The sequence below is a fragment of the Peromyscus maniculatus genome, chromosome 5 (genome assembly GCF_049852395.1).
Source record: "Peromyscus maniculatus bairdii isolate BWxNUB_F1_BW_parent chromosome 5, HU_Pman_BW_mat_3.1, whole genome shotgun sequence".
NCBI classification, from domain to species: Eukaryota; Metazoa; Chordata; class Mammalia; order Rodentia; family Cricetidae; genus Peromyscus; species Peromyscus maniculatus.
Genome location: NC_134856.1, coordinates 18552667 through 18565604, shown reverse-complemented (window position 1 = coordinate 18565604; position 12938 = coordinate 18552667). Strand labels below are relative to the sequence as shown.

The 12938-nt window shown below is 48.2% G+C and overlaps 2 protein-coding genes across 2 annotated transcripts in view; both read right to left on the bottom strand.

Annotated features, from left to right (window-relative positions):
* Positions 1-1153, bottom strand: part of N4bp1 (NEDD4 binding protein 1) — a 41565-nt gene extending 40412 nt beyond the window's left edge. The window contains exon 1 of the mRNA XM_076571766.1: positions 812-1153. Coding sequence (XP_076427881.1) covers positions 812-1009 — 198 coding nt within the window. The 5' untranslated portion in view covers positions 1010-1153. The remainder of the gene's footprint in view (positions 1-811) is intronic.
* Positions 1154-10964: 9811 nt separating this feature from the next.
* On the bottom strand, positions 10965-12132 carry LOC143273252 (non-histone chromosomal protein HMG-17). Its single transcript, XM_076571765.1, has one exon. The coding sequence runs from the start codon at positions 12038-12040 to the stop codon at positions 11768-11770; it is 273 nt and encodes a 90-aa protein (XP_076427880.1). The 5' UTR covers positions 12041-12132; the 3' UTR covers positions 10965-11767.
* Between the last annotated feature and the right edge of the window lie 806 nt (positions 12133-12938).

Below are 12938 nucleotides of genomic sequence, written 5' to 3'. Positions count from 1 at the left end.
TACTCCTCCCCTGTAACTTAGGATGCTATACAATACAACTTTGGCCATGTGGGCCTTCTCTTGTAGGATTCTTACATAAAAACATCACTAAAATGCCCCTTCTCCAGGCAACCTGTCCACTACCTGGCCATTTCACTGGCTCAATGAGATTTTTGTAGGCATAGAAGGCTTCACGGTCAAATTTTGCTACCGTTTCTGACGAGGAGGAGGGGCTGATGGCGGTGTTGAGTAGGTACGTCTAAAATACTGATCAGACACAAGGTGAGTCACCACTTAGTTTCAGTTTCTCCAGCTGTTGGTTTAATAGAAGGAAAGATTCCTATCACAGCGTCCTCGCTGGATTTTTAAAGGCTGCGTTTACTCGGCGGAATGTCAGAGGTGCCACACGCCTCTTACAATCGTAGAACAGCAACAATACAGGAACAATGTTATTTTTTAACGCAGCTACTACACATCCTCCCTTTGAAGTGTCTGGCCATTACTTATGATGCTTTCCCCCTCCTGAGTTCCAAGAGGGCCCGAGATCTCCAGAGGTTTGGGAACCTTGCAGTGGCGGCCTGGCGGCTGAAAACCAAGCAGGGGCGTCGAGCCGCGCGCCCATCCGAGGGGCTGGAGGACCGACGGCGCGACCGCGGAGCGCGCGCGTGCTCCGGGCCTGACCGCGCTGCCTTCGGCGCCCCTCGCCCACTTTCATCTCCGCGAGGGGCGAGTGAGGCAGACGCTTTCGCAGCGCCCTTTACACACGGGGACCCCGAGGCTCCCGGAAAGGAACCGCCAAGCCCCGCGGCCAGGCGAGCCAGGCCGGACTCACCTTGGCGCTGTGCACCGCCTCCTGCGCGCCGCGGAGCTGCAGCCAGATGCGCGCGGGCAGCGGCTCCTCCGCCCCGAGGGCGCCGAGCACCGCCAGGCCCACGCCGAACAGAGCCTCGATGCGGCCGCGGCTCCGCTCCAGCAGCGCCGCCTTCTCGGCGGGCGCCGTGAACTCGTCCAGCACCACCCGGGCCGCCATGGCGGGCGCGGCCTCCCGTGGCGCCGGGGGCCAGCGGCGGCGACGCCCCCTCAGCGTTGCCGCCGCCGCACCGAGCCGCTCCGGAGGCGTGGGCCGTGCCGGCCGCCTCGCCCGTCCGCAGGCCCCGCTACACCATCACGACACGGCCGCCGCAGCTTAGCAACTGCGGGCACTCCCTCCCCGCCGCCCCGCCGCCCCGCCGCCGCCACAGCCGCCACGCATGCGCTCAGCCCGCCGCCGTCATTGAAGCTCGCCGCCCCGTCGCGAAGGGCGGGTTGGTAGGCTGAGGGCGACGGAAGTCGACGCCATACGCGGCCACCATGTTGGTTAAGGGCAAGCGTCGGCAGGCGGGGCCTTCGGTGGCCATATTTGACGAGGGCCCTGGTACCTTTGGTCATCTAGCAGATGGAAGTTTCTGGTTTTACATTGGTAGGCACATGATTCTTCTTTTCCTTTACGTCTCTTTACTTCTTTCCCTTATTTACTTAAGAAAAAAAATGGTAGCAGGAAAAGAAAATGGGACTACCAGCGGAGAATTGAAAAGCTAAATAAATTGGCTGGCATAGTGTCAACTCCCTGTAAACCCAATGAGATCAGGATTGAGGTAGGCAGATAGTTCTCTGCTGAAGGCAAGCCTGAAGTACATATAGTTCGAGACCAGCTTGGGCTACCAAGTGAAACCTTGTCTCAAAAACCAAACGGGACATGGCTGAGTGATTAACAGTGCTTGTTGGGTACTCATCAAGACTGGGAGTTTGGATAGCGACATCCACACATCAAGCCAGGCATGGAAGCAGTCTTGTACCGTCGGCTCCGAGGGAGACAGGGGGGCTTGGAGCAAAAGAGGAGCCGCCGGCTCAGGTAGACTCTAAAGGAGTAGATGAGAAGCGGTAGAGGAGATGACCTGAGCCCCTCCTGGCCTCTGCCTGGAGGGACATGCTCACCATCACACACTTGTGCCCATATACTCACACATACATAAAACAACTCTAAAATAAATCTGCAGGCAGAATTTTCCATCTAAACACACTCACCGCCCCCCTCCCTCAGCTTTTTTTTATTTTTCTTATTATTAAACCAGTCTGAAGGCACCTTGGCAAAGACACATCTTCAACAATATACAGAAAGATTATTCCATAACATTTCCCCTTTTTTTGGGTCCAAATAAAAAAGAAAGTTTTAACTTTAACATAGTAAAACTATATATAACAAAAACAATTATCAAGTAAGAATTACAGTTACAATTTCTAGTCCATTTGTATTTGGCAAAATTAGAGAAAGTACTCTATTATCTACCTTATCTTTGTGAGTCTAAAGTTTTATATATAATTTACTTTTTTATCATAACTAAAGTTTATTTAGTCTTTAACTCCATCAAAAACACCAGATGGGCGAAATGTTGCCTAATGACAGTCAGCCTAAGTTCTTCTGCAAGGTTGGGGCATCCAACTCTGGCCTACAGGTCTAGAATATCTGCCAGACATATTGAGAAGCAGGGAACTTTGAAGTACTGTCTACCTTGTCTTGATAGTTTGGCAGTCTATTTCTTTTGTGTTTTGCTGGTCCAGTTTGGATAATAACTGTCAGCAATTGAGGCAAGGGCAGTTTCTTTGCCCAAATGGCTAGCTTTTGCCATAAAGAAAGCAAACTCCATATGGAGTTTCTTCAGTGCCCATCTGTGGTGTACCTCCACCCCTAAAAGTTGCCTGAATATCAAATAACAGAACAAGCCATTAGATTAAACAAAGAGGCCAGGCAGGGGTGGCACATACCTTTAATCTTAGCACTTGTGAGGCAGAGCTCTGTCTGGATCTCTGTGAATTCAAAGCCACCCTGGATTACATGAGATTGACTCAGTCTAGGAGAGAAAACAGAGCCAGGCAGTGGTGGCACACACTTTTAATCCAAATACTTGGGATTCACAGGAGTTTAATCCCAGCACTTGAGATCTCATACCTTTGCTTGGGGAGCACACATGCCTTTAATCCCAGCACTAAGAAGGAAGTGATGGCTGGGCAGAGAAAGGTATATAAGGCATGAGAAGACAGGAACTGAGGACTTTTCAGGCTGAGGAGTCCTAGAGGTAAGGTGTGGCAGTGGCTTGTTCCTTTGTCTCTGTGATCTTTCAGCATTTACCCCAATATCTGGCTCTTTTTTTTTTTTTTTATTAAAAAGACCATTTAAAAAATTTGAGTTACATTTTATTTAGACTTAAAGGGGGAAATGTTGTATATTCTGTTTGTATTCTGACAAATAAAGCTTGTCTGAAGATCAGAGGGTGGAGCTAGCTGCTGGTTAATCATAGAAGCCAGACATGGTGGCTCATGCCTTTGATCCCAGCACAATCAGGAGGTGGAGTCAGGAATATAAAGTGGGTGGAGACAGGATCTTGGTGCCCCTTTCAGTCTGAGGATCCAGAGAGGTAAGAAGTCATTGGTGGCTGCTCCCCTGCTTCTCTGATCTTTCAGGTTATTATCCCAAATTTGAGTCCTGGTTTTTATTGATAAGACTAATTAGGATCATGCTTCAATCTGTAAAGTCAAAGGTGTCACTCACTTGACTCCAACACCTTTTCCCAGACCATAAGTTTTCTTGAATCCATGAAAACAAACTGTGAAAAGTAAAGTGTTAGTTTTCTTCCTGAGCTAAGTATGTTAATATAGTAAGTAGTACTAATGGGAATATTACTTGTATTATAACTCTTCACTGGTACAATGTGGTAAACAGTAGTCCTATTGTGTCAGTATAATACCAACACAAAATGCCTATTAAATACTAGCTGTTGTGTAAGGATTTCATTCATTATCAAAATTAACCAGAAAATTCACTCTACCAAGAACAGCCATGTACCCCACCCATTTAATGGGGGAGGGGTAATCAATCCTGCCTGAGATTTCCGAGCTGCAGGTTACACCCTCATGGTGCTCCAGTCAGTTCCCTAAAGTTTCAGCTTTGCAGGCATACTCCCTGATCCCTCTTCCCCAAAGACTTTGATTTCCCAATGCATCATGGGAATAACGTAGTATTAACAATCAGCATGATTTATGTCTGACTACAACAGTATCTGCTCGTCTTATCTTTGAGCCTCCAGCTTTCATTTCTTTTATCTTCTGTTTTTTTTTTTTTTTGAGACAGGGTCTCTGTACACATCTCTGGCTGCTCTGGAACTCCCTATGTAGACCAGGCTGGTTTGAGTGCTGAGATTAAAGGCATGCACCACCGCGCCTGCCTAATGAAAACTGTTCTTGGTGTGGGCAGGAGAGATACAAAGTAGCTAATATTGCTGAATTAGGAAACTTTTGTTGTTGTTTGGTTTTTGAGACAGTTTCTCTGTGTAACAGTTCTGGCTGTCGAGGAATCAAGAAACTTTTAAAGCTGCAGTTTTGGTGGCAACCCTGGGTAGTAGGTTTATTTAAGCCACACTCAAGTGTGGGCCTGTACCATCTGTGTGCCTCCTCCCAGAAGGAGAAAGAAAAGGATGGAAACATATTTGAGTTAGAAATGGCAAGGCGGGGTGGGTGTTGGTGAGAGGGATTACCCCAGATAAAATCTACCAGGGGTCCAGGCTGCTGGGATTTTCCATGTTTCAGAAACTCGGGCAGGTGTTCTCCTGGTGCCTTACCCAAAGATGACTCAGTTCTGAGATGAGAAACACCGGACTCCCAGGCCAGCAGCTTCCTCTTCCCTCTGGGCTTTCCCCCTGGTGTCCACACAGCCTGCAGTCTTGCTCCGCCAGGTCAATTATCTGGGACTGGCTGCGGCAGAGCAGGTGGTAGGTGTGACCAGGCTGTTATATGGCACCCAGAGCCCCGTGTTATCAACACAACCTGTTCCTTCCTTGGTTGTACTCAATGGAGTCGCTATTGTTCATCAACTGGGCAGGGCTTTCCCCCAACACTGTTCCTGTGCATTTCCAGTAACTTCCCTGCCAATGATTCTGTAATTGCTTAGTTGTAGGGGGTGGCGAGAGAGACTGTCTTCAGCAGCACAGAACAGCACCCTCCTTTCTGGACGCTGCAACAGCAGAGGTAGTGCAGCTGAGCATGATGCTATACACCTGAAATCCCAGTTTTTGGGGGGCTCCAGGGTCAAAGTTCAAGGCGAGGTTACGCAATACTAAACTGTATTCAGAGTTACTGAGCTGCTCCATCACCGAATCTATACAGCTGGTGGGTGTTTTTCTCCTAATTAGAATTCTCTGCAGTTTGTCTTTGTCCAGCATTCCCCTTTGAGGACCCCTCTTGCCTTTCTGCGTGTAAAGAACAAGAGGGGGAGGGAGGAAGAGAGAGGAGAGAGATAACAGTAAAGCAACCCCTTGCTTCCTTGCTTCATGCGGCTTCTAACCCACAACTTCCTCAGTTGGCTAGCCCTGCCGGCCTGACGGGCCTTGCCAGCCCGGGACCCCGGGACTGATGGTAGGAATGAGGTCTTTCTGGAGTCTGCATTCCAGACTCCTCTGTGGTTTTCTTGATCCTCTGTAACAGCCACATGTGATGGACTGAAGAAATTCACTTCACCTTCTCTGTCAAGAAGGGCAAGTAGTTTCCCTCTGTGCCCTAGACAGGTAACATCTGGAGGAGCGTAGCTCTCTCTCTCTCCCTCCGTTCCCTCCGCTTTTCACTCTTCCTTCCCCAGAGCAGGAGGAAGAAAGCCCAGTGCTGTGTCAGACATTGTACCCTAGGAGAGAGTAGGTACCCGGGTAGCAGATGCCTGTGGTCGCTTACTGTGCCAGTGATGGTTAGAGGCTTCCAGTTTAGTCAGACCCTCCAACACCACTTTTATAAACAGCAAATGTGAAATCTAAAAACAACAACAACAACAACACCAAAAAACTGCGTTAGAGGCTGGAGAGCTGGCTCAGAGGTTGCTAGCATTTGTTCTTGTAAAGGACCCAATTTGACTCCTAACATCTACATGACAGCTCACATATATGAATCGTGATTCCAGTTCCAGGGCATCGATCTGATGCCTTCCTTCAGCACTAGCCACAAGCTTGGTGCACGGGAATACATCCAGGCAAAACACTCATACACATAAAGATATCTAGATTAAAACTATATTTTAAATTATGCATATATGTGTGATGTGAGTACAGGTGCCCTTGGAGGCCAGAGATGGCGGATACCCTGGAGCTGGAATTACAGGCAGTTAGGAACTTTGGGACATAGATATTGGAAATCAAACTCAGATGCTAAGCAGTATGCACTCCTAACTACTGAGCCATCTTTCCAGGTGCAAAGACGACATCTTGTAGCCCTGGCTGTCCTGGAACTCGATTTGTAGACCAGTCTGGCCTGCAACTCACAGAGATTCACCTGCCCCTGCCTCCCGAGTGCTGGGATTAAAGGCGGGTGCCGCCGCCGCCGCCGCCGCCGCCGCCGCCTGGTGATGTTATCTTATAACATCTTAATCTCTACTGAACTATCGAACACTACTGCTGGTAGTGGTAGCAGTGTGGGTAAATAAAGCTAGGGACTCAGCCCAAGCTCTCACCCTCACTAGGTAAGTATTTTACCTCTGGGTTACATCTCTGGCCTCTGCCTATTTGCTTTTATTTCTTAGCTTCTAACTTGGAAGGGTAAGAATGAATGTTAACTGACCTCCTAAACTTTCAACAGCGGATATCTTAGAGATGAGGATAATAAAATCTGGAATGTTCTACAGAGTTGGTAAGTAGGTCAGTAGGAATAGGCGTTTGCATCCATGCTCTACTCATCCTGAGTGCTAGGCCTTAATGATAAGCCTTATGTATAACCAGCCCTTCCTTTCTAGCCTTGACCTAAAGAGCAAGAAGAGCTGAGCAGGTTGGGGGGATGGCTCAGCAGTAAGTGCAGTGTACTGCTCTTCCAAAGGACCCGAGTTCAGTTCCCAGCACCCAGGTTAGAGCTCACTTGGCCATAACTCCAAGTGTGTGTGTGTGTGGGGGGTACCCAAGACTTCCAGCCTCTGGGGGACCCCTATCATGTGTGGGTACACACCCATACACATAATTAAAAATAATAAAAATAAATCTTATATTAAAAAGACAGATAATGTGCTATCATGGACAAATCCCTCATTCTTGGACCATATTTGCCTTCGATGTTTTCAAAATAGAACTGCACTTGGCATGCTGTTCCTCTCCCAGTCGGTCTGACTTACGATGCTACCGACTTTAGGTGCTGCTGGCCCACAGTGTTCGGTCGATGTATTTTCCTGGACTCTGTGTTTCCACTGTAGTCACAGGAATGTGGGTTGGGAGTCAAGAATACAGTTGTGCTCCAACTACACACTGTGTTAACCGGCCTGTTTGGTGCTCAGCAAGCTATATAGCATATGGTATGCTGGAGTCTTGAGAGCAGCGGTTCTCAACATGTGGGTCGTGACCCCTTTAGGGCTTGAATGGTGCTTGCTTCCTAATTACTTTATGAGCATCAGTCGATGTTTTGCCTGCATGTTTGTAAGAGGGTGCCAGATCCTTTGGAACTGGAGTTAGAGATAGTTGTGAGCTGCTATGTGGGTGCTAGGAACTGAACCCTGGTCCTCTGGGAATTGAACACTGGTCCGCTGGAAGAAGAGCCAATGTTCTTAACCACTGAGTCATCTCTCCAGCCCCTCTGAATGGCCCTTTCACAGGGGTGGCCTAAGACCATCAGAAAACACAGATACATTATGATTCATAACAGTAGCAAAACTACAGTTATTGTCTTAGGGTTTTCATATTGCTGTGAAGAGACACCATGACTACGGCAACTCTTACAAAGGAAATATTTCATTGGGGCTGGCTCACTTACAGTTTCAGAGGTCCAGTCCATTATGATCATGGAGGGGAGCATGGCAGCGTGGGGCTGGAGCTGAGAGTGCTACATCTTGCAGGCCACAGGAAGTCAACTGAGTGTCACACTGAGGGAAGCTTTAGTGGAAAAAGACCTTAAAGCCTGCCCCCACAGTGACACACTTCCTCTAATGAGGTCACACCTCCTAATAGTGCCGCTCCCTTTGGGGGCCATTTTCTTTCCAACCACCCCGGTTTTGAAGTAGCAATGAAATAATTGTATGGTTGGGCATCACCGTGTGAAGAACTGAATTAAAGGGTGGGTGAGACCACTGATGTAGATCAAGGTCTCTGTTCATTCTCCCCATCTTAGAGAAGCACATTCTCTGAAGTGTGTCGGCCTAAAGATAAACTTCAAACAAGGGACTTAGTTGTTGTGTTTCTTGTCCCCAGGAAAACTCATCAGCTAGGGAAGATGAACTCACTGGGAAGGTAAAAGGTGACAGATTTTGTCATCCACTCTTACCTATTCTACTGATGGTAGAATACTACTACTACTATTTGCTTTTGGTGGCAAACTTTATTACCCAAGAAACTCTGCTGTACAAGACAATCTGGCTCCAGGGATATACCTCACCAGTAGAACTGTTTACCCAGCTTGCACCGCCCTGTTACCAGTAATTGGGGAACTTGACCTAGGTCTCAGGCCCTTTCTGGTCAGCATTGATGATGGTGTGATAGACACTTTCATTTCAGAGAAGCCTTGGCCTCAAAACCCTTTAAAGAGCTGTAGCTCAGAGGTAGAGTGTTTGCCTAATGTGCATCAGACCTTGGGCTCAATCCCCAGCACCACAGAGTGAAAAATAAATTGTAGTTTGGCTACCATTGTGGTCAGCCAAGTCCCCTTGCCACAGGTTCTTAGAGCCCCACTGTGCTCCTGTGGCTGAAATGGTCAGGATCAGAGCCATGCCTGGGCAGCCTTAGCAAGTGAGGTTCAGCCCCTCTGTTCAGTGGGCTAAAGGAACAAGTAGTAGCTAAAAGCCAAGAAGAGTCACTAAATATGGCCATCCTGGGAAAGGAACTAAGGAGCACAGTGACCCCCCACTCCCAACACACACACACCCTCCAAGTCCTTCTTTGGGGTTTAGGTGGGTTTTATTTGATTGGTTGATTTGTCTGTTACAGGCCTGTGGGGACTGGGGGAAGTCATAAGTGAATGTGTATTGCTGTCATGAACGCAGTCATGTCAAGGACCCCAATGCCACAACCCCATAGGAGTGGCAAAAACTCCCCCAGGGTGAGGCTCAGAGGGATGGTGGCAAAGCCTTCCTCTGGTCTGGGTGAGAATGTTGACAGCGTGTGCAGGAACCGGCAACCACAGCTTCCTCCTCTGGGATGACGGCAGCCCGACAGACACTGTTCTGCAGAGACCTCCTGAGACTGGCTAAACCTCCCCGCTTGTTCGACTGTGGTGTTGCATGAAGTTCTAAATGGTCTTTTAATAAAAAAACCTGGAGCCAGATATTGGGTAAATGCTGAAAGATCAGAGAGACAAAGGAACAAGCCACTGCCACGGTTCACCTCTAGGACTCCTCAGCCTGAAAAAGCGCCAACCTAAAAAGCTTCAGCTGAAAAGGTTTAGTTCCTGTCTCCTCACTTTCTCCGCCCAGCCATATCACTTCCTTCTTAGTGCTGGGATTAAAGGTGTGTGCCGCCACTGCCTGGCTCTGTTTCTCTCCTAGACTGAGTCAATCTCAGGCAGTCCAGGGTGGCTTTGATCCAGACGTATCTCTGCTTCCGGAGTGCTAGGATTAAAGGTGTGTGCCACCACTGCCTGGCCTCTCTGTTTACTCTGGTGGCTTGTTCTGTTCTCTGATCTTGAAGCAAATTTTACTAGGGTACCAATATATCACCACCCTGCATTCCTACCACAAACCTGTCTCCTTGTTCAGCTGTGTACAACAACCACGTTGAGTTTCTGGGTTGCTATTGCTCTTGAGTCTCCATCAAAGAGCACGGTCCACACGATCCCAGCCTCTCCATACATGTGTCTGTGTGTCTGTCCTTTCTTCCTTCATTTTCTCATTGCCCCAGTTTGGCCAATCCCTGAAGCTGTGCAGAGCACCGCATAGGCCAATGGAGGTTGTTTCTTTGAGGCAGGGTTCTCACACTGAGCCAAGAACTCAGAATTTTTCTAGCTCTCCAATACCCTCCTGTCTGTCCCCTGCTCCCCAGTGCTGGGGTTACATACCCAGGCCTCCCCTGCTCCCCAGTGCTGGGGTTATACACCCAGTCCTCCCCTGTTCCCCAGTGCTGGGGTTACAGTGTGGCCCACCCAGGCCTCTCTCCAGCACAGCAAAAACTTAGCCACTGCCCTCTCTCCAGCCCATTCCTGAGGTTTAGGTCTAAATAGAAAGCAAGTGCTGGAAAGATGGCTCAGTGGTTAAGAACTCTGTCTGTTCTTCTGAAGGACCCGGGTTGAATTGAAAAGATGGCTCAGTGGTTAAGAACTCTGTCTATTCTTCTGAAGGACCCAGGTTGAACTGGAAAGGTGGCTCAGTGGTTAAGAACCCTGTCTATTCTCCAGAAGAACTGGGTTGAATTGGAAAGATGGCTCAGTGGTTAAGAACTCTGTATATTCTCCAGAGGACTCGGGTTGACTTGCCAGCAGTCACAAGGCAGCTCTGTGGTGGTATTGTGTTCCCCAAAATATTGTGTGACTCTAATAAACTTATCTGGGGTCAGAGAACAGAACAGCCACTAGATATAGAGGCCAGAAAATAGTGGCACACATGCCTTTAATCCTAGCATTCAAGAGGTATAGATCCGCCTGGATCTCTGTGAGTTCAAGGCCACACTGGAAACAGCCAGGCATGGTGACTCATGCCTTTAAACCCACAAAGTGAGCCTTTAATCCCAGGAAGTGATGGCAGGAAGCAGAAAGGTATATAAGGCGTGAGGACCAGGAACTAGAGGCTGGTTAAGTTTTGAGGCTTTTGAGCAGCAGTTCAGCTGAGATCCATTTGGATATGAGGACTCAGAGGCTTCCAGTCTGAGGAAACAGGATCAGCTGAGGAACTGGCGTGGTGAGGAAGCTGTGGCTTGTTCTGCTTCTCTGATCTTCCAGCATTCACCCCAATAACTGGCCTTGGGTTTGTTTTTATTAATACGAACTTTTTTTTTTTTTTTTTTTTTCCAAGCCAAACTGTATCCAGCTTTATTAAAGATACTTTCCATAAACAATCATGGTTTTTCAGGCAGGACATGGGCAGACAGTCATTAACAGTATACAAGAACTTCCAAACTCCCTTCTTGTATAGACTACCAAAATCAGAAAGCCACTATAAAACCCGATGAGTCTTCATTTGATGCTTTGAAAAGGGGAAGAGCTTAGAGTGAGGGCTGACAGTTCACATTGAGGATGTTGTTTAACAACTTTTCACAAGCCGACCCTGACTTTCAGGAAACCAAACGAACACGGCAGGATTATCAATCTGAAGATCCACAATCTTTTATAAAAGGAACCGCTGCTCTTTTGAGGACACAATGATACCACTGCAAAGTCCAGATTGCCTGATAGACTGGCAAAACCAATTTTGGGGGTCAGGTTCCAACAGGTCTCTGTTTTGAAGGGAGGTAAGTCTATGTTGATGGTCCAGGGGAGGAAGACACAGAAATGAATTTAGTTTCCCACACTAGGCCATGGTGGTCACATATGTCAACACCAGGTCGTCTCCCCTGAGAGCCAAGAGGTGTCTTTCAAAATTAGCAGGGAAAGATGTTTTCCAATATCAACCATCATCAATCCAGCTTGGGAGACATTTTGTTAGTGACACATGTTCCTTCCCCCCCAAAACAATGAAGTGTTCTGTGTGCTAACAACATAGCTTAAAAAAAAAAAAAAAAGTAAAACAAAATTCTGCATTTTTATAAAACTTGATAAAAAATAGTATTTCAAACTGTACAGTCACCAGAAGTACACAGTTATCAAAAATGCACACATTTCACTTGGCATCTCCAGCACCTTCAGCTTTTTGTGCCTGGTCTGTTTTGGCGTCTCCGTTCTCTGCAGGATTATTCGCATCCTTCCCGGCATCGGCTTTCCCCTTCTTCCCTTTGGGGACCTTCTCTCCCTTCTTTGCAGGGGCCTTTTTAGGCTTGGGCTCTGGCTTTGGAGGAGCAGGTTTAGCAGACAACCTTGCAGATCTTCTCTGTGGCTCGTCCTTCACCTTGGCTTTATCTCCTTTAGTATCCCCTTCAGCCTTTCTTTTGGGCATGGCGGCGGCGGGGGACGTCGGCGCTGAACGCGGGGATGCGGCGGTGCGCGGGGTCGGTCCGTCCGGGGGTCGTTCTCGCTGCTTCTTCACACTGCTCTAATACGAACTTTTAAGATTCATGCTAGACAGCTCACAACTGTAACTCCAGTTCCAGAGGAGCTGACACTTGATCGTGGCTTCCCACTGTCCTAGGCACACAAGGTGCGTAGACACACATGTGGGCAGAACCCCCATACCAGAAACTACAAGAAAAACTAAAAACAAAAAAAGAAAGCAAGAGGTATGCATCAAAAACAGTCCTACTTAAGGTGTGGTCCCACACATTAGCAGTGTCTCAGCTCCAGGCTCTCTCCTGTAAGTTTTGACAATTTCCTGGGGAAATTCCAATGTCTTGGTGTCCATTGTCTCAGTGGCCTGATAGCCAAAGCAGGCAGACACAAGTGTCTCTGTGTTAAAACACAAAAGACTCAGTTTTCCTTAGCTCAAGAAAAATCTTGATGTGTTTGTTGCGCTCTCTCTCTCTCTCTCTCTCTCTCTCTCTCTCTCTCTCTCTCTCTCTCTCTCTCTCATACACACACACACACACACTCTCTCTCTCTCTCTCTCTCTCTCTCTCTCTCTCTCTCTCTCTCTCTCTCTCTCTCTCTCTGTCTCTGTCTCTCTCATTTTCTCTTTCAGTGCTGTGGGTTGAGAGCAGTAATGAGAAGGGGACAGAGTCCTGTCAGGAGGACCTGGGAAAGGGTCCTGAGAGTGTCAGGGAGGAGAAGCCAGTTGGGCTGGCACACTCTGAGAGGACCCCTGGGAGCAGCGGCTCCTGGATGGAGTCCATCTCCAGCCAGGCATGCCAGGGAGCCCTGCTCTTCAGTGAACAGCCCTGCCTGGGGTGCTTGACGGTGAT

Excerpts from the sequence above, each read along its gene's own strand:
- LOC143273252 (XM_076571765.1), bottom strand. The coding sequence starts at position 12,040 with ATGCCCAAAAGAAAGGCTGAAGGGGATACTAAAGGAGATAAAGCCAAG.